Source organism: Micropterus dolomieu, linkage group LG20 (assembly GCF_021292245.1).
Source record: "Micropterus dolomieu isolate WLL.071019.BEF.003 ecotype Adirondacks linkage group LG20, ASM2129224v1, whole genome shotgun sequence".
NCBI classification, from domain to species: domain Eukaryota; kingdom Metazoa; phylum Chordata; class Actinopteri; order Centrarchiformes; family Centrarchidae; genus Micropterus; species Micropterus dolomieu.
The window spans coordinates 12,574,756-12,597,222 of NC_060169.1; the positions used below are offsets into that span (position 1 = coordinate 12,574,756).

Below are 22,467 nucleotides of genomic sequence, written 5' to 3' on the forward strand. Positions count from 1 at the left end.
ATGCACAGAGATTTTGCAAGGCACGCATTCAAATTGAGCACTCCTACACCTACAATTATTTACCAGTGTGCTGTTGTTAAAAGAAGAGGATGTTCTTCCTTCAGAAAGATTCATCTCTCTCTCTCTTCTTTGTCTTTCTGTCTCTCCCCCTTTCCCTTCCATGTGTATCTGTGAAAGATGAAGTCTTTAAGACCTACACTAATCCTGTAATTATGCTGTCATCTTCACTGGCATATGTTATCTTCTCACTTTCTTGGTTATCCTGTGCACTAAAGCAATTATTGTGCTGCAATTGAAACATCAAGTAATTAATTCATTTTCCGTGTTGAGCATACTTGGTTTGATGCCACGCTTCAAGTGCGAGATGAGTGTGTTTATCGGTCAGCTGTAGTGAAGGGTAAGAATAGCAGTCAGGATTTTATGCATCTCTTGGCACACGGGACACTCACCCAAGGCCATGAAGTATATAACATGCAGAGTAATGTCATTTAGACCTTGGCATGCTTTCTGTGGCCCACACAGGGGACTATCTCGCCTCCACAGTGGTATCTCGCTCATCCTCTCTATTCCCCCTATGTCTCCTCCTCTTCATCTTTTCATCTGTTCCATTGCTGCCACATTGTTATATTCTCTTTCTTCCCTCTTCTCCAATTCTCCATTTCCCTCTCTCTCTTCCTCTCCTTTCTTTCATCCTAATCTTCTACCCCTCTCTCCATGCATCCTCAGCCTCCTGGTGCATGCCCGTCATCTGCGACCAGTGTGCCACAGAGCGCCGCAACACACTGCAGTGCCATGATCCAGAAACCCCACATTAACACTGGGATTTCACCCAGAGATTATTTAAGTGTGGCATGCCTGCGAGGCAGGGTTCTTCTCTGTAATCTCTACAGCCCCACGAATAGAGTAGGACTGGGAAAGAGGGGATTTGGAGGAGTTTGAGGGCTGATTGGGTTCTAGAATGGGTGCAGTATGGGCTTTTAGGCATTCTCAATATTTCAGTTCCATATGGAGTTGGATTTAGGAGGTGGGGGTGATAGCTCAATGTGTCACAGAGAAACTGAGGTTAAATCCCTGGCAGAATGATCCTCTTCTTCTCAGTTAGCTATGTATCCTTCTGAGGTTTGCAAAGTAATTTAATTTGAGGTAATTGTAGCAAGGATCCATAATTAAAAGGATTAAAATGCATGCCATTTATAGATGGGCTAAAGGAAATGAAATGATGAGGCCGCTGGCACCGTTTCTGCTAATGCCCCATACATGTCTTTCCTTTCATATCCACTCTTTTGTCAGTGAATTCAGATTTGCATTATTTAATGTGTCACCGGATTCAAATGTAGGATAAAAATAACAACTGCAGACATACACAGCAATGACACCACACGTCTGGCTGCCTGTGAAATATTACTATCCTGTGTACATTTAATCTATTTTATTTTTTAATGTGCTAGTCGCGGGTTCATACTGTTTCACTTGTGTCTCAGGAAGTGTGTGTCTGTATGTCTACATATGATGACAGAGTGTGTCCTCGACTCAACATGGTCACCATCTCACAGCGGCAGAGGTCTTTGACCCCATCAAAGAGTCAGAGTGCCTGCTGATTTTTTGACATTGAGAGGGGAACAGACAAAGCTACTCATCAGATGTCCAATGACTGAGAGGACTGTAGGAGGAATGGGTTTTGACAGAGTGCCATTTACAATTTACTAGCTATTCCTCACTACTTCAACTGCTGAAGGCTTTCTTGTTGTCATTTATTTTGTCAAAATAACAGTGTTGCCAGCATCTCTTTTTTTGAACAGTTTTATAAAGTAGAACTTAAACAATCTGTTTTCCCTCCTCATCAAAAAAAAGATTACTAAGAAAATGAAGAATCTGAATGAAATGAATCGTGCAGAGTAAAAAGAATATTGTAATATTTCAAACTTACACTAAACAATTTATTACCACTTTTGTCATTCAATCTCTCCAAATTGTATTGTGTTCTGAGATAGAACCCTGACACCATGTAATCTTACCAGTGTACCATGTAATCATTCTTCCTTCAATGCAAATATGGTACCAAATTTATCAAGTTAACACTTTGTGTCTGAGAAATTGATAAATGCAGTATTGCATACTATTACAGAGGTCTTATTATGCTTTTTTGGCGTATCTCATTCCTTTTCAGTGCATGTAATAGGTATGCAAAGTTAAAAAAGTCCAAAGTCTGTCTCCCACATAAACACTGAACTGCCTGAAAACTGCTCGATTGTAGTCCAGCCTTTACTTCCGTAACCTATCAGCATCACTTTGTAGCACATGTCACAATTCTTGCTTAGCAGCTAGTCAAGCACGCCCTCAAAAACACTAGTGGAAAAACACACTGAGCTGCAGCACATACAGTGACAAGACATCCTTCCCCTGCCTCCCCTCATCCCCACCCTCCTTACCGAACGTCAGATACCCTCCAAGCAGTCAACGGACAGAAGTTGTTACTGTGATGTAGAGACAGTGCACAGTTAAAACTTTACATATGAAAGTTCAATTTGTCACAAATTAATAATGTGCCACTCGAACTCCTGCTCCAATCTAGGTTGCAAAGCTAGTTAGGGAATTTGTACAGCTGAACCGAAGCCATGGTTGCCGGCTTATCTGCAATTGACCTACTCTGCTTTTGATTGTCTAGTAGTCTTTAACTAAATAATGTGTGTACTGCGCATGTGCAACTCCCAACAAAGATCAAATAGAAATGAGATGCTTCACTCCGTATCTAAAACGGACCGCTCAACATCCAGGGATAAAAGAGGTGCTGCAGCAATGTGCAGTATGACAAAAATATGGTGTTTTTTGAGAATTAAACCATGCTGACCTATTCTGGTTCAGCCCCTAACTAAAATTGTGAACCTGAAAATGAGCATAATATGACCATTTTAAAATACAACAAAAATAAATAATGCCATTTAATTCAACTTTAAGGACATTAGGAGAACAACGTATGTGAATTAATACTGTGCAGGGGCAGCAATGTCAGTAATAAGTAATAATCATTCTTACCCAAAAACATAACACATAAAAACATATAAACAAGCATTAAATGTTGGAGAAGTTATCGCATAGGATGATGGGCAGGTTTTTTATACAATAGCACATTTATAATAATTACCCACCTGATGGTGCTAAACAGGTGCAAAACAGATGCCTTCATAATACCTGCTCCATTATTGGGTTTATTTGTTAAGTAGAAAACTATGTTAAGATCTACTGTTTTGCTTCCATCTGTCTTGGATAACAGTAGGTACTCTTTGCAAATAGATATATATCAGTATAATAAAATCAAACATGTGAAATGCTAATCCCTCAGAGTCCCCATCATGTCAATGTACCAGGTTATTTTAACTCCTCTCAGCTAAATTTTAGGATCTTCTTTACTAATGAAAGTACATGTTCATCTGCCTTGTACTTTCATGTTTTGGTGACATATGGAGGGGCTGAGACATGTGCTCCAAAAGCACCTGAGTGGTGTGTCTCTCTGCTTTCATCCTCATGTTCCATGTTCTGCAGTTGCATGCTAGAAAGAGCCATTACAACATGAATGGCAGGGGAGAGTCATGATGGTAGGCACAGATGTAAGGATTTACAAGCACCTCGATACTTAGCATTTAGTAAGGCAGCATAATAAAAATATTCTCTTATCATCACTCCCTCAGAGAGCCAATGAGGGAACATAGTCCTGGAGATTAGTTTGATTGATTTGTTTCTTCCAAAGATGATTCAAAATAGCAAGGTTGTTATGATCTTTCTTTTTTTATCAAAACAAGCCAAATGGGAAAGGGAGCATACACTGAAAGCAAAATGATTTGTACTGTTATTGTACAAGTGCCTTAATAACAGAAACGACAGAAATGAAAAATGGCTTACACTTCCAAAAGGGCCCAAACTTTTCACACCTACAAAAGCATGTACACAGATATGAAGTCATATTGTAGTGGAATGTGACAATGACTGAAAAAGTACTGTACTTCAGCACAGTTTAACATCAAAACCTTCAAAATAGCAAAATAGCATTAAACCTTCTGTTGGTATTTGTGATGGGAATCCCATTGGCTGAAGTTTAACACACAAAGATGCATAAACTGGTGTAAGAAGCATGGAACTCAGACTGCTGAGAAATGAAAAAAAAAACATTGTGATAAGTGGGAGTTTTGATAAATTCTTCATCCAGATGGTTTATTTTATCCAGACTGCTACTGCAACCCACTTTTTTTTTTTTCCGGTGATCGTCATAAGAAATTATTATTTTTCTGGTTGTGCTTGCTGAAGACCAATCATTGTAATTTGTTCAGAAAATGTATTGAAGGTTTCTGTATTAACAACTTGTAATTACTTAAGGAATTACAACTTTTCCAACCCCTCTTAAATCTATATCCTGAAAGCTACTGCTTTTTGGGTATTCCATATTCATGTAGTACTGTATTAGATGTTTTCATTATTTTGTCCATCCCCAAATATACTTACCAAGGAAAGAAAGAAATGACTGCAGAGGAGCCTCCCAATGTAGGTAACCGTTTAAATGTCCTTGACAAGTGCACAGTTTGCAAAGGAGCAAATTTAATTTCCATGGTTTGAAATTTCAAAGGTATCACCTGCTGTAATTGCTTGACTAGGGGATCCATAAATCATTGTTCAGTAAGGTCATCTTGTAATTTCTTCCCTAATGCTGGCATTTATTTTCCTAACATCCTCTCTTTCTTCTCATTTAATCTAGCCAGGTCATTTGAGAGATTAATTGCTGCCATCTTCAAAAACAACAAATTAGTTTCACACATGTTTCAACATTAAGACCAAGTAACTGCACATATCAACAGCTAACTGGTCAAAAAAATGTTGTATTACATTGCAGCTGGATATCACATGAGTTTGTCACTGTTTTGGTTGTTACAAAGCAATCATGATAAAAAGCAATTTAAGCCAAGGATGAGGTGTGCTTTTCATGCAATAGAAAGCACATTTTGCAGCTTACCTCTGCTGGTGTTTGAATTGTAATAGATCACCTTCACATAGTAATATATTTTTCTTTTCTTTTCAACATTTTGCCTTCAGGAAGTCCATCAAAGGTCAGAGCCATATCAATCAAATCCATGTTTATGATTATCTCGCTTAATCATTGCTTTTGACTGATTCCCTTGTTCAAAAAGGTGATCATAGGAAGGTTGCTCATGGCTCATAGAGAATCACATGCTACCTTAACTTCTTACAAATCACAGCTCCTGCTGTTTTTTGTCTCCATATTTACAGTTCAAATTTAAGCTATAGCAACTGTGTGACACTGTGCTTACCTACAATGTACTGACAGCTACATAGTGACATTGAACCATAAATTACGCTTCTCCAAAAATATCGCAAATTGGAGTGTAGCGGAATACATCAATCAGTCAATAAGTCACATTTTAAAACAGTTTAACCATGAGAACATAGAGTTTCTGATTAAGGTTAAAACTTATCAGAGTCATGCAGTCTTTTCAAAGTAAAAAAAAAAAAGACAGATCTCTTTTGGATTTCTTGCTTTTTAATATTTCTTGCTCTTAATCTTTTCTTTTTTATTCATTTATTGGCTTTTCAGTGACAAAGCATTTTATATAAATTATAAATGATTTAAACAGGTCACATAAAAGCATACATCTTTATTGTTTTTCCAACCGATTATCATATCATTTTTGATTGTGTTTGATTTTGATGTGTTAGAAGATATGCTGGTCATATGTAGCGCCATATTGTAGCTCCAGTCCTTCTCACAGATGGAGACTGGAAGAGGCTTCTGGGTTGCACAGCCCCCCTGCAAGGATGTGATGGACACTTAATTACTTGGCTGACAGAAGTTATTCGCCACCTGCACCCAGCAGGGGTCTCTGCCAGGCCATGACCTCCACTTCCTCCCAGTGCACCCACCATCTCACAAAGCAGATTTATGTATATGGCCATCACTCATGTTTCATGTTATCATTATCAGTTTTTTATTTCCTATATGTTCTTGCTTTGTGATTTTTTTCAAAGCCAACACAGTCACAGAAAGTAGAATATGTGACTGACACGTTTTATAGTGATGTGATAAATCTGTAAAAGACGTTATCTCTCCAAACACTTACTGATTTCCCTCATTAATCTGTATCAGTCAAGTGCGCGAAGATTTAGCATTTCCCCATATCTGTGCTGTGTGAATGACACATTAGAGAAGGATTTTAGGGTAATGGATATGTGGATTGTGCATTAAAACTGGCATCAATTTAACATGGATTTGTCCTATACTTTCCATATTTAAAACATTTCTCAACTGTAAATATTACTATATTGAGTATGCTGTTTCCTTACCAATCCATGTGATCCAGTGGCCCTAAATATATAATTGCTAGATTCTTTTAACACCTTAACACCACTGCAGTCGTGGCAGACAGTGGTGAAGAGGAGGCGCTAACGTTTTCCATCACTGTCAATTTAACGCATGAACAACTTGTAAATTTCATCACATTTGCATAATGGATAGACATGGTTGTGAACTATGACACAGTGAAGCTGTGCTATGAGCTTATGTTTAGCTGCGAGACAAAAGTATCAGAAAACTGTTGACAAGTAGATTGCATATTAATTTAATCAGAGAGGACTTACACTTACACTGAACATTATGTGAAGAGTATGGCATAGGTATTGTATGCATAATACATTCATTTTATTGTTGACCTTCAAACAGAAAGAAAGAAACATGCCCTCCTTTTATTTTACAAGCAGTATTTCTGTACCAAATCAATACATTACTGGCCTTAATTTTTCAAGTATACCTTATATCCACTGAATTCAGTGTACTTTTAATAGACAGTAAGGCACTATCCTTTCCCTTAGGTAATTATGAATAAATGTATATGTAGGCAGAGCATGCTCTGAAATTACAATTAATAACAGAGAGGAGATGTACCTCAACATTGCAATTACAGAGCTCTCAGGGGATTAACAAGTTTCTGTTTTATTATCAAATTCCTTCAGGCTCAAGGTAATGATCAACACAGAGAATTACATGTCTCTCCATCACTACTTCACTGTCTCTCATTTTTTCTGCTCTTTTTCTCCCTCTCACGCTTTCCATTTTTTTCCTATTACCCTTTGCTGTTCCTCTGCAAGTGAGCAGTTACTGTACCTGCTGTGTCCCTTTTCTTTGTATGCTAATACGTTATGCTTATGACTGTGTGTGGGCTTTACTGGAAGAGCACATGCCTGGTAAGAACTCCAAATAAGATTATAAATACCTAGCACCGTATCTGTTACGCTGTTGTTACTTTCTGCTACAGGCCATTTACTCATCCTTGATGCTCATTCATACTCTCCACTGAGTTTTTGTTGAGCTGTGCTGAGCGACTCCAGAGGAAGCGCGTGTAGACAACGGAGCACATTCATTTAAAAATTTACAAGAAAACATGTCAACTCACAAGTATAATTCCCAAATAATGAAATCTAAGTCAAACAGCACATTTTTGGGGATACACTTTTTGGATTTTATCCTCATCTGACTTGAGACAGAGGTGCCGTATGCTGTACAGATTGTAAAGCCTATATTGGCCTATATTGGCTTGACATTCATTGTGGTAATCCATCCATCGTCAGCTGCTTATCCTACGTACAGGATCGCAGGGGGCTGGAGCCAATCCCAGCTGCTATCGGGCGAAAGGCAGGGTACACCCTGGACAGGTCGCCAATCCACACATAGACAAACAACCAGTCATACTCACACCTAAGGACAATTTAGGGTCACCAATCAACCTAGTCCGCATGTCTTTGGATGGTGAGAGTAAGGTCCCACCATCCAAAGTGTGAACAGAACCCGTGACCTTCTTGCTGTGAGGTGCCAATGCTAACCACTGCACCACTCACCCATAAGGGACAAATTATGTTCATATGCAACTAATTTAGTAGGCTTTTTTAACCATTTTTGCCAGCAAAATAATATAGCATGTTTTGCCAAATCTTTGTTATAGTTAACAACAATTCCTGAAAGGGTATTATATATATATATAAACCTTTATTTAAACAGGAAATGTCCCATTGAGACACAGTCTCTTTTACAAGGGAGTCCTGTAAATAAAATAATTTTATTATAATAATTTTAGACAGCTGTGTGGCTTTAACCTGCTAAATTTATCCCTCTATTAAATTAAGAGGTGGCATACAATTTGACCAACTATGAAATCAGCTTAAATTATTGTAAAAATCAACTTACTGAAATCTAGTTTCCACAAATGTAGTTTCAATACATCAAATTTAAAATATCGGTTATTTTGAAAAATGTTTACCAGCTGCAAGTCCACGTCCATTAGATATACAACTACACATTTATGTTAAAATCGTATGTTACGCCCATGAATACTCACTGTCTAATGCATATAACCTCATCACAAATAAAAATATGAAGACACAGTGTAATACAAGGTACAAATACAAGGCCCACTGTGAAGCAACTGAACCGAACCACTGAGCAACAATGATGCTAGCATTCATTATTTTCTCTCATTTAGTTGGATTTTCTGCTGTCTTGTATATACAGGGAAAAGTGAATTGCAGTCATGGCACAGTGTTGCTGTGTTATGAGGTCAACATAATCATTATCTGTATCTGTTGAATTACTTACACCATCAAAGCCACACCAAACTTGCAATTATTAGAATATAATACTCTTATATTGACGTAGAAATCTTTGTCATATCTGAAAGGTCAACATAGAGACTGCTAGTGACTGTCGTCTGGGTGTTGTTTAATGGCGTATGTGTTCTAGTTAAGGAATTGTAGACTTTTTATTTATTTACTGATGTATTTTTCAACCACTGTAGTGACATGGCCTATCAATGCAGCACTTTGGCCATGCTTTACCATGAAATTTGGCATATATATTCATGGTTCCAAGAGCATGAATTAAAGTCAACTGCATATTAAAATTCCCACTTGTCCAGTGAAGTGTGAGCAAAAATAATTTTTAAATGGCATTATTACTATAAACAGAAAAATAAATAAGGGGCAAGTGTAAAAACTGAATCAGTTATCACATATGTCCCATTGTTATTATCAGTACTACTGGGGGTCTTTGACCAGAAATATATTCGATCTACTGTTGAGATGAACAGGCATACTCACTGACTTAGAACAGAAATTAGATTACAAGGTCAGTGGCTGAGTCTAATGCAGTGGAAGATTAGAGAGGGAGAAGAAATCATTTTTACATGCCTGTTGTTGTCATGGGGACTGAGCACTTGCACTGAGCTGTGTCAAACAGCAATTTAAAATGTGTTTTAAAAATCTGTGTAGCCATCTTTACTTTGTCACGCAGAAACATAAAAGACAATTGTGAATTACAAACAGAAACGAAATGCCTTTGTAAAAGTATTTTAGTCATTCAAATAATTTGATTATTATATCTTTATTGTGTTGCCGTTGTATTTTAATAAATAAAGTTGACTGACTGCGCCACTGATCTAACTCAAGGTATTGGAATAATGGCGCTACAGTATTAGGGGTATGCTTTTCTCAGTATGAAGCATGTAAACAGTAGCTCATTTCACACATATAATCTGTAACAATGGATTTGCCTTTCACACATAAATCTCATAAAAGTTCAATAGTGACGCTGTTTGAAAATGATGCAATATTGGGAATCATCCTTCCTTAACTAACCAATGCTTGATTATATACAAATATGGTCAAAATATACAAATTGCACATATATTTTTTTGATCCTACAATGGCTATCATAGTTTAGGAAGCCATAGTTTAGGAATGACTCATTTGTGTCATTTATGGATGGTTAAATGGATGACTGTAACAATGGGTGGTGGATGATGATAACATGATGATGGCAGCACAGATAACTATCAGACTGAAGGTCTGAATGTCAGATGTCCAGCTTTTATCAGAGATGGCAGCGCTGTCAAATCAGTCCTTCAGACAAGTCTATAAAAATCATTCTCTTCAACTTTTTTATTGAAAAACACAAATAACATGCATTTTTCAATGTTAAAGTTCCATTGTATGTTAAATCTACAGAAGGCCATGTGCAGTGTATCCCTTCACAAGGTGTGAGGACTGGTATTGTAAACAACAATACACAGAATCAACCTTCTTTACAAATGTGCCAGGACAGAGTTAGAAAAATAGCTGCATCCAAAAATTATTTTCACAGTACTACTGTATTATCCAAATGTGAATGAAGTAACATAGCTACAGTGAAATTGCAATGTGTATCGACTCATGCAGAGCGAGAATCTGCATGAATATGCAGAAACATGTCTGGAAGAAAACATTACAGCAAAAGGCTAAAATGTTTTGGATTCTGGCGCATACAGATGTTGTGAGCTGTCCATGGTGGCTTGTTTAGTTTCTGCAGTGCAGTACAGAGATCCTGCCTCACTTCCTTCCTAGCTTGCTCAGATTTGAGCTGCTTGGTCCCAAAGCATTGTACAGTCTACAGTGATAGCTGTGGGCACACGTTTGGATGCTGAGGCAAAGAGTGAAGATGTTCTGCACTGTAGCTTCATCTCATCATAGAGGCAGTGGAAGGTATTTTCGACATTGGAGTCAAGTTATACGCCTCATAATCCCAATTGCTGCTACCTCCAGGCTCCGGGCCATGCAATAGTTTTCACCAGTTTGTTAATCAAGCTTACTTTCTGCATCTTTTCTTCTAGCACACCTACACAAAGAACAGTGTTCTGGTCTCTTGTTGTATGTACTAAAGACCAGAAGCCCATGAGAACAGTCTGCCCTTCTCCGCACTATTCCTCCATGTTATCAGCGTGGTACAGTTTGTTCCTAATATAAAAATCCAGGCATGTCTACAACTGCAGCATCACCCAATTTTCATTGTGCTTACGGACACTATGTAAGTTGCTATTTGCTCTCTGAATTCTTTTAAAAATTCATCACCAGTAGGTATGTTGGAAGCAGATACCTGGGATTTGCTTGATTCAAGCATCTTGATGGATTGGTATGGACTAAGTAAAGCCTGATCCATTTAGGATCCTTTGTTTGTTAGTTGCAGGTACTCCAGGTGTCAAAACCTCCCAACTGATCTCAATTAAAACACTTAACCACTTCGTAATGCGCATCATTTTGAGTGAACGTGACATGTGAGCGTGTGTCAGCGCTCCATTTCAACAGCCCTTGTTAGATGCACCACACTTCTAAAGTGCTCCCATTGATTAAACTGCATTTGAACTCAAATGTTTACTTTGTTCATGTGGCAGTCTGACCAAATCCTTGCCAACTTTTATGCTACATCAGATCCATAATGACACTTGTCTCTCCACAGAAAATATATACAAAACACATGTTTGGAGACCCTCAAAGGAAAGCTATGATGGAAGTTCTATCTGTATAGTTACACAGGTCTCACACAATGTTCATCTTGGTTTATAAAAGTTGCACTATGGAAGTAAATCATAAATAAATATAATTACAAATATAACAAAAATTTATTCGGTTCGATATGGGCAAATATGAAATATTACAGTAATAGACGTTGATCTAGATTGGGCCCCCCAAATGTGATTGGTACCTCAGGTATAACAAGCGCTTTTGTCTTTTAGTCATAAAGCTGATGGTTCAACATGCTCCAACTGACAAAACTCTCCAGACGTCTCCTCCACTCCTCCTCACTGCTGCAGTCTAAAAGACAGGAGTCACCTAAGAACCTCTGGAGGTGGCATGACCCAGAACTGTAAAAAGAATTTGTGGTGTACAGTAGAAGATGAGCAGGAAAGGTCAGTCTTTTGGACCTGTGCTGTGACTTTGTAGTATGTCTGAAACTGTGCTCTGCAGAGTGTCTACAATATCTGATTCAGAACAGCCTTAAGCTTCTTCCCAAAGCATGAGAGGACAGATGGTTTAATGCACTGGAGAACATAAAGTATATGATTGATAACATATTAACTAACGTCTTTACTGAAATTTTGTATAAAAGTCTAGAATCTAATATGCAGAGTTGGAATTAAGCTGTGCTTTTGAGAATTCAGCCTTGTTGTCACTGACTTACATGTCTTGACAGTACAAAATAGTAACAACAATATATATGAATAATCATAAATACATATATACATATATAGAGGAAACATCAAGTTAGCTTTTAAATATGGTTAGAAAGAATTATATTGACTACTAAAACAACTGCTTAATTTTTAATGTTACTTTACTAAAATTCTACTTTGATATAATATTCCACTTGGAATTTGGATGTGAAGTTTACCCCTGGAGTAGTGCAGTGGAATTTTAAGGGAAGACTGGGGGAGGAGAGCATTGGGGTAAAAGGAAAGAAAGCTGGAAATACAGTACGTTCTATCTCACACAGGCTCCGCCCGCTCCACACGCACGCACTTGCCCACTGAAATTTTATCGTGCACGTAGCTGACCACTAGGACGTCGCTACCGATACGTGCGTGACGTATAAATAGCAGTGTCCCTACTGCCTCAGCATCCTTTTTTCTTCAGCAAACGGCGAACTGCTCACTGAATTCACCCCCTCCACGGATGGAGTCGCAACTTCTAGAAAATTTTCTTTGCACCCGTGTCAAGGTGACCCATGTCCGACGAGTCCAGCCCCCCCCGCCAGCCAACCTGCGGCTGGGGAAGGGAGCGACTGGCCAAGTGACCGTTATGGAGGGAGAGAGGCCTGCTGACGCTGCCACAATCCCCGTCTGGTGTTCAAGACGCCATTGTTTTACATGTGCTGCTTGTGTACACTACGGTAAGGCTTTTGAGAATGTAGAAACCGTTTTTTGAGTAAAACATGTTAATTACATTCCTCAAAGAGGTAAGTTAACTTCTCTCAACAAAGAGCTAACTCCTGGGGTGAGGCTAAGGGTTCGCCCTGCAGCCTTGTGTTCATGAAGCCACTGTTCTAACATGTGCTGCTTGTGTACACCGTGGTGATGCTTGTGAATGTTAAACTGTTTATTAGAAACACATGCCACTCTCCCAGTCAGAACCGAGTTAGAGGGTGGGTGAGGCCCGGGCGTCCACTTCGCTAGACTGACCACCGAGTCCGCGCGGCCATAATGGTCCACTTACTCCACGTGACAGCCGAGAAACAAGCTGTGGACCGTGGAAACTGGGCAATGCAGCAGTCTACTGTAACTCTGCATTCCCAGCGCGCCCATGAGGACTCGCACAGGCACATTGCTAGCTCACTTGCAGTGAAAGTGTGTTACATAAACAGACACGCCGCCCTGCCGACATCTCTTTCACGGAGCGTTCACAGAGCAGCTAGGCTAGTCCACTATAGCCGGAGAGAGACAGCCAAAGTCAGGTCTCTCTCGGTATAGCGGGACGAAAGAGATCGCTCGCTGCTTTGGTTGGTTTCGTTTCCTCCACGAGCGGCTCGTAGCGCCTTGTGGCAGCAGGCGAGGCTGTCTACCCTGCCGCTGCTTCACATGGAAGCTGTGAGCTTGACGCTGACGTCAACACCGAGTGACGTATCATCCACAGTCTCAGCAGCTGTGATGCGTTCATGGCCCAGTCGGCCTTTTCCAACTCCAGCCCATGGTGCGTTCAAGGACACCACGGCCTTTTCGATTGCAGCCCTTGGAAAAAGTCTAAGCCTTATTATTTATTTAAAAATAAAGAATAAAAAAGAAGGGTGAAAGAGGGACAGAGGCTGATGCACACCACCAGACCTCCTCTCTCCGTTACATGTCCAGCATGCAATTATTTGTGTTTCATGTGCTGCTGTGTACACACTGAAAATGCTGTGAATGTTCAACTGATTAAATACAGTACATTCCTAAAGAGCATTCTCCTCCCCACTGAACCCCCTCCATCTTCGGCTCGTAACGCGCTTCAGTCTCCACAAAACTGCACGTTCACCGATGCTAAGCTATGATCCAACCTACAGCCCACACTGCTCTCCTTGCTAAGCTCGAAAGAGACAGTTGGAGGGCCCGGGTCTTTGCTTCGCTAGTCAAATCACTGGGACTGAAGCCCATGTCCCACATCGCTCTCCTGGTGGCATCCGAGCAAGACGGTAGTAGGACCTGGGCTTCCCCCTTGCTAGCCGGCTGTCCTGCCCGCGCAACGGGTCGCCTACATTGCCTGGCAGCCGAATGAAGGGCTGCTGTCATGACAGTGACACAATGCAGCAATGCGAGCTAACTCTGTGTACCCCGTGGGCTCACGACAGTGTCCACGGGAACACTGTTAGCTCACTGACAGTGTGTGTGTGTGTTCCTAAAACACACAACCGCATTTTCAACATATGCTCAACCAAATCAGCACAGCATTCAGCTGACTAGCTGCAACGGCACAAGCCGAGCTAATGCCAATCTAGGTCAGATATAGCCGGAGAGACGCAACCAGACAACACGTCTCTTCCAGCAATGCGCCCGGGGCACTTTATTACAGTGAACAGTGGCTCATCCTCCCAGCAGCAGCTCGCTGCAGTGGAGAGGAGGATGCCCTGTCCTGACTCGGCTTCACTCGGCAGCTGTGTTGATATTGACTGCTCCACTGACGACGCGCTCACGGTGACACTGTTGCACGTTGGGCCGTCATTTGAGCAGCGAGCTGTAGTGCGTTCAAGGACACTACGGATCAACAGACTGTGGGGTATTCAAGGACACCACAGAGCAGCAAGCTGTGGTGCGCTGAAAGACACCAGGGAGCAACCGGCCCTGGTGTTGTTATTTGGGGATAGTGCAGGGACACTATAGCCCATTCCGAAGGGAATTTCTACGCTTCGCCTCTCAGGGGGTTGCAATCAATTTGGAAGAGAGCTCCCCCCCAGCCGCTGCAGCGAGCGGAGTAACTGGGGATTGTGCTCAACTGCAACACTCCAAGAGCAATTCTGTTGAGAGAGGCGAGTCTCTTGGTGGTCCACAGGCTGCAGCAGGGGGCAGCTTCAAAAGCGCTTGAGGGCAGTAGTCCATCAGGTGGTTCCTGTGAGCTTACTGCACAGGCAACAGCTACAATGTTGGTTTGCCAGTCTGCATCTGGACCTCAAGAGGCAAAGGTGATGCGTGGTGCCCCCCCCCCCCCACAACTCTAGTGCAGGAGGACCTGCGGTTCTGGGGGGTCTCTCACTGTCTGGCAGCGCAGGTGCTGCTCGGCAGGGTGTCTTCATCCGTATCAGTCTTCATAGATGAGTCTCTCACTGGATGGGGAGAGACCTGCCAGGGGAGTGCAGTGAGTGTTGAGTCTCCCCGAGGAGAGCCGAGGGGGCCACACACCACACATCCACAATCCACTCCAGGTTGTGTTTCTAGTGTGGTGGTACGTTTTACTCCAGCGCGTACATCAACAGACAGGGCGGAGTCCAATCCATGGCTCTGTTGGCGCTGGCAGGGAACCTATGGACGTGGGCATAAGAACACCTGCTGTCTCTGAAAGCCCTTCACGTCCCAGGCTTGGAGTACGGGGGTAGCTGACCTCATGTCGAGGGCTCACCCCCAACCGAGTGGGTGGACACTGCACAACAATGTGGTTCAGCAGATCTGAGCTCCCATTGGGAGAGCGGAGGTGGATCTGTTTGCCAACACCCACTGCCTGCTGTGGTTCTCAATTCAGCCATGAGGGGATGGGCCACCAACCCATCCCCTCATGATACTCTTTCTGCAGGGTGTAAGAAGACAGCGACCGGTGCCGTGTCTTGTGTTGGTGGCTCTAATATCTGTGCCTCTCGAACAGCCCTGCGCCTTGCTCTCACCTCTGCTAAGAAGGTGAGGGAGCTGTGTGCCTGTCGGTTCACCCCAGCTGCATGCTGGTTCTTAGTGTCCACAATGCAGCCGGCTTGAGACAACACACCTCTTTTGTTCTTAAGAATGTAAGGAGCATGTTCAGGTCCAGGACAATAAATCTGGATGCTTTCCACACCCTTACCCCACTTAGGCTGCAGGGAGGTGAGAGTGCATCTGTTGTGTCCATGTGTGCTATGGTAACGTCATATGTAGAGCATACAGCCCCCATTCGATGCACTGGTCAGCTGTTCGTCTGTTTCAATGATAGTGTAGTCAGTAAAACCCTGTCCAAGAAGAGCCTGGCCAGCTGGCTTTGTGAATGAATCTCCCAAGCCTGCATGCACATTCCACTCGGAAGTGTCTACGACCCTTTTTCAGCAGGGTGTGTGTCGAAGAGATCTGCACAATGGCATCTTGGCCCTTACTGTGCCTATTTGTGGATCCCTTGGATATGTCAGGCTTCTTCTCGGGATCCTGCTCGCAAGTGCGACCTAGGATCTGAAAAGTGAGGATCTGGTGACTACTGGGTGTAGAGGGGGAACATACAATGGCAGTGCCTGACGTTCCAGTGAGAAGTCAGGACAGTCCAGGTGTTAATGGTCAGACCAAGCCCCTATCGGTCCCAAGAGCTTCTCAGGGGTGTCCCACCATTCTGTCACTAGGTGATGTGGTGGTCGGGGCTTTTGCCGGCCTGTGGCCAACCGGGTTGGCATGGTGGACTTTGGCTTGTCGCGGCTAGGGCGGACAGTCATCGGGCTCCACCCACTGTACCCATAGAGTCCAGTAGAGGGCGGAGCTTGTGTGAGATAGAACGAAGGTTATGATATGGTAACCCTAGTTCTATAAGCACAGGCGGAGCCATCTACCGATGAGCCCTGCCGCTCTGACGCTGTCTGCTGAAGAGGTGGTCGGATGCTGAGGCAGTAGGGACACGTTTTGTACATATCGGTAGCAACATCCCAGTGGTCGGCTACGTGCACGATAAAATTTCAATGGACAAGTGCATGCGTGTGATTGGAGGAGGTGGTACCCATAGAGTCCAGTAGAGGGCTCCGCCTGTGCTTATAGAACTAGGGTTACCATATCGTAACCTTCGTTTTGAATTACTTGGGTTTTTATAGCTGTTCCCACTTTAAAAAATTTACTTACTCATCAGAATGGGTCCTTACTGTTATATGGTGGCTACAAATTTGAATCTCCAAATTAGACCCAAGACTGTAATAGAGGTGAATTATAATAATCAAAACATCAATTGTGTCTCAAGTGAATGCTATTTACCAAATGATCTGATAAAATTTGATGAAAAGTAAAACTGTGATTGTCAATCGGTAGCATGGGCTGTCAGACCATGCAGTTATAAAAGCGCTTCAGGGTATTTTGGCAACAGACTGCACTACTGTACCATTACCATTTTAGAATGTTTCTCAATTCATAAATAATGATGCCAATCCTGCAATCCAATAGTGTAGGGCAAATATTAGAGAAGTAAAAAATACTCAACACCAAAAGCATGGTGATAAAGGCATATCCGAGAAGATTTGAACCTGAATCTTCTGTACATAATGTTACCTCAAAGTATAGAAAATTTAGTCAGATTTTTAGACAGAAAGGTTTAGTGGATAAAGGGTTACAGCACATGTATTTATATATAAAAGTACAGTAAGAGGTATGTGCATTAATGAATCCTTTCCACCAGGAATCACACAAACATCAGTGACACACTTATTTCCTCACATACTTTGCTGTAAACTGTACTTTTAACAGGAAAATGTGTGGGTCCACTAGAGAGTACCTTTGGTTGAAAATTTGAATTACAAATTGATCTGAGATCTAAGCAAATAATATCAGTGATCATGTAAATTATGTAAATGACGGCCATTTTTTGACAGGCTTTGTGTATTTGTTTTTCTTACTGTTGCACACCCTCACACGCTCTCCTTCTCTTCCATCTTGCTAACTCCTCTTTGACCACCCTTCACTTCCATTCTCAAGCTTTGTATTCTTTTTCTATTTCGACTCCCTCCTGCCCTTCATCTCCTCTCATGAGAAGCTACTGCCTGGCCTCAAAGGGAGCACTAGAAAGGATCCATCAGCCAGACTAGTATTCTCTCGAGGATGCATCCAGCGTGTTGCTCTGTTCTGCTCTGCTCACTATCATATCTATTCAACCCCAGATAGCCTTTACTGTAGATCACAGGAACTGTTTTCAAATTTGCTGCAAAGTTATATGAAGCTGTAATTCTATGCCTTGTTGGACATCAACCACCATACCACTCACACATTTCCCCAAGCTATATACATTTGCTCTTGGTGTGAGGCAGATCTTTATGAAAACAGGCTTTGTTTATAATACTGTATATCATTATATGCCTTGTTGTATACATATGCTATATGTATATATGTATGTTTTAAAGCGGAGGATGAAAGGGTCACAGAGAAAACCTACAACAGATTTAAAGCATAGAGAAGTAATCTGCCAGATGTATGTTGTGGGTTTTTGAGCGGCATGGCACTTTAAGCCCCCATACTGGACCAAAACAAAGCCTCATTCATCCCCAAATAACAACATCTGGGCATGCTTAACAGCATGGATAAATAAACAAGCCCTATGGACACTAAACCACCCCCTGCACTCAATCACTCTCACTCCCTCTCCACCCGTTTCCCCTTGCCATTGTGAAGGCTCTAGGTTGTTGGTGTGGGACTGGCACATCAGCACTGATAGTGTGCATCCAATTAATTAGCCAAACGTTATCTCATTAGTAATAGCCAGCAGACTAAAACAAGAATACTCCCTTATAGTTGCAAACAACCTCTGGCCAAAAATGAGGATGTTTCTCTCCTCCTCTGTAACATCTGTGATCTGTTGATGCTAAGTAGGAGGACTAAAAGAGAGGCATGTGAATACTGTTTGGTCAAAGTGTCCATCATTAAACAGCTATTGCTCATGGCTCACATTTATATAACGGCTTCTGCAGAATTAAACAGATTACCCCTTTGCATATCCTAATGACTCCATATCAGGAGACAATCTAATGGTTTCTTTGTCTTTAAGTGATCTGTCTTTGTGGACATCTGCAACATTTGCACAGTGCTGTAAGCAAAAGTCAGCACCATCTGACACAGTTCTGAATCCCTTGCATTCCTCAACACCTGTGCCTCAATGTTATTTAAAGCACTCAGGGGCTCTGCACCAAACATCAGCCACTGGCTATTTGCTTGTGTGTGTGTGTGTGTGTGTGTGTGTGTGTGTGTGTGTGTGTGTGTGTGTGTGTGTACAGGGAGAAACATGGTTTCTTGAGCATAGTAACCATGAGCAACGAGGTATGCACAGACAAAAGAGCACTAAACAATGTGGACGCCACTTTGTATGAATGAAGGGAACCTGATAGTACATATACTTCTTTATCTATGTAGAAGAGTTGTGACTTCGCAAAAAATGAGCTGAATATGCTTGTTGATGCTGTTGTAGCAGAGCTTTACAGTATTTCATTTGCATATGTCCCTAAAAATAGATATGTGCAAACTGAAGAAATGATTTACGAGCACAGTGTGCAAGTAAAGACTACAACCTACCATAATATTCAGTGATAAATTTAGAGGATAACCACAGTGAAGGCCATTTTTCTTGCACGATTTAATGCGTTAAAACAACACAAAAATTGAACTGGAATTATTATTATACTAGTGGTGAGCTATTTAGTATATTATGGATGTATCATATGAAATTATAATGAATAAAATTAACAAATGTAACATTATATAATTAATATATTATACACACAGTATACTATTATATTAACATTATACTTTATACATTATACTAATTACTCATCCAGGTTGTAGATAGTGCATCTGCAGTGGACAGATAGATTTAGTGGTCTGTCTGTTTGCCTATCTGTCTTATATAGATATACATGTGCTGGTCATATAATTAGAATATCATCAAAAAGTTGATTTATTTCAGTAATTCCATTCAAAAAGTATAATGTATACATTCATTCCACACAGACTATATATATATTTATATATTTCAAGTGTTCATTCCTTTTAATTTTGATGATTATAACTGACAACTAATGAAAACCCCAAAATCAGTATCTCAGAAAATTAGAATATTGTGAAAAGGTTCAATAATGAAGACACCTGGTGCCACACTCTAATCAGCTAATTAACTCAAAACTCCTGCAAAGGCCTTTAAATGGTCTCTCAGTCTAGTTCTGTAGGCTACACAATCATGGGGAAGACTGCTGACTTGACAGCTGTCCAAAAGACGACCATTGACACCTTGCACAAGTAGGGCAAGACACAAAAGGTCATTGCTAAAGAGGCTGGCTGTTCACAGAGCTCTGTGTCCAAGCACATTAATAGAGAAGCGAAGGGAAGGAAAAGATGTGGTAGAAAAAAGTGTACAAGCAATAGGGATAACCGCACCCTGGAGAGGATTGTGAAACAAAACCATTCAAAAATGTGGGGGAGATTCACAAAGAGTGGACTGCAGCTGGAGTCAGTGCTTCAAGAACCACCACGCACAGACGTATGCAAGACATGGGTTTCAGCTGTCGCATTCCTTGTGTCAAGCCACTCTTGAACAAGACAGAGCGTCGAAAGCGTCTCGCCTGGGCTAAAGACCAAAAGGACTGGACTGCTGCTGAGTGGTCCAAAGTTATGTTCTCTGATGAAATTAAATTTTGCATTTCCTTTGGAAATCAAGGAGTCTGGAGGAAGAGAGGAGAGGCACAGAATCCACGTTGCTTGAAGTCCAGTGTAAAGTTTCCACAGTCAGTGATGGTTTGGGGTACCATGTCATCTGCTGGTGTTGGTCCACTGTGTTTTCTGAGGTCCAAGGTCAACACAGCCATCTACCAGGAAGTTTTACAACACTTCATTCTTCCTGCTGCTGACCAACTTCATGGAGATGCAAATTTCATTTTCCAAAAGGACTTGGCACCTGCCCACAGTGCCAAAGCTAGCAGTACCTGGTTTAAGGACCATGGTATCCCTGTTCTTAATTGGCCAGCAAACTCGCCTGACCTTAACCCTATAGAAAATCTATCGTGTATTGTGAAGAGGAAGATGCGATACGCCAGACCCAACAATTCAGAAGAGCTGAAGGCCACTATCAGAGTAACCTGGGCTCTCATAACACCTGAGCAGTGCCACAGACTGATCGACTCCATGCCACGCCGCATTGCTGCAGTAATTCAGGCAAAAGGGGCCCCAACTAAGTATTGAGTGCTGTAAATGCTCATACTTTTCATGTTCATACTTTTCAGTTGGCCAACATTTCTAAAAATCCTTTTTTTGTATTGGTCTTAAGTAATATTCTAATTTTCGGAGATACTGAATTTGGGATTTTCATTAGTCAGTTGTAATCATCACAATTAAATGAAATGAACATTTGAAATGTATCAGTCTGTGTGTAATGAATGAATATAATATTGTAAGAGTTAATGTAAGAGAAGTTAAGTTAATTCATATTTTTGAGGTAATTTACTAAAAATATATTTACAGTGTTTACTCAGTTCACTGCATTTTTATTTGTATCACAGTTGGTATCTACATATTTAAATGTTTAAATCATTACATTTGAATCTGTAAATCAGCTACGATATTAAGCAGAATCTACCTCTGTGTTTTCTTTGCATTTACTTCAGTCTAACTCCTGCTAGCTCCTGATTGGTTAGTTCAGTCATGTGAGAGGGAGGACAAGGAAGTGTTGTTGTTGTGAGGGGGGCTGACGAGGTGTGGAGAGTAAAGTGCTGCGTAAGAAAGTTATCCGTCTCCATCCTGTTGTTTTTTCTCATAAAGAGTGTTCCAACCACCTAACATCGAACCCCCACGTTACATTTGGTGGCAGCGGTGGGATGGTTGGTTTTTCGCATTTGGTGAGTTTTTATTCCTCCGAACTGGGGAGATAGTCACTTTTGCTACTGGGATTTCTTTTTTCACTCTTTGAGAGCACATGATGAACTGAACACTGTTAGTTTGGAGATATTAAGGATTTCTGCAGTTTTTCTCCTTTTTCATGCTTGTTGTGATTTTTGTGATTGGATTTTTCACGCTATGTCATCTGATGAAAGTGAATCTGGGCAGCCTTCCGCCTCACAACGAGTGGATGACACAAGGGCTAGTACCATCCCATTGGCCCCACATGCTGTCTCCAGTGGCCTAAAAATTGATCTTCCACCTGCTTTTAAAGGAGATGGGACTGAATCTTTCACAAGTTGGTCTCGACGCTTCGAAGTGGCAGTACAGGCTATGACTCCACCTGATGCAGATTTTTCTACAGTACTGGCCTCCATCCTCCCCACTCGCCTAGCTGACGCTGCATTTCTGTATTGGGACAGCCTCCCTCCTTTAACTCAGAAAGACTATGACTCAGTGAAGGGGAGGCTTAGAGAAGTTTTTGGGCCTCAGTACTCCCTGCCATTCTTCCAGACACATGTGAATGCTCGCCCTCGTAAACCAGGTGAAAGTTTGGATGTGTACAGTGCAGACATCACTCGTCTTGTGCTAGAAGCTTTTCCCAACTATGACCACAACGCTATAGAAGGTGAAAAATTTCGCCGTTTTGTTGCTGGATTAGATCCACTTTTACAGTCAAAAATCCACGAGATGGGTGCAGAGGACCTTGGGGACGCCGTGCGCATTGCCAGCTGCTGCGAGAGAACACGTGCAGCACTACAACTGACTGCTGCGGGATCCATCCACGCACAACCTTCAGAACAGGTAG

General features: G+C 41.5%; 1 protein-coding gene across 6 annotated transcripts in view; it reads left to right on the forward strand.

Moving 5' to 3' along the window:
• Window positions 1–22,467, forward strand: part of LOC123958873 (protocadherin-9) — a 311,831-nt gene that overhangs the window by 280,794 nt on the left and 8,570 nt on the right. The window contains exon 7 of one of the 6 annotated variants that reach the window (XM_046032579.1): window positions 11,519–11,536. The exons of the other annotated variants lie outside the window; for them this stretch is intronic. Within the exon in view, the coding sequence (XP_045888535.1) occupies window positions 11,519–11,536 (18 nt within the window). The remainder of the gene's footprint in view (window positions 1–11,518; window positions 11,537–22,467) is intronic. 6 annotated transcript variants of the gene reach the window in all.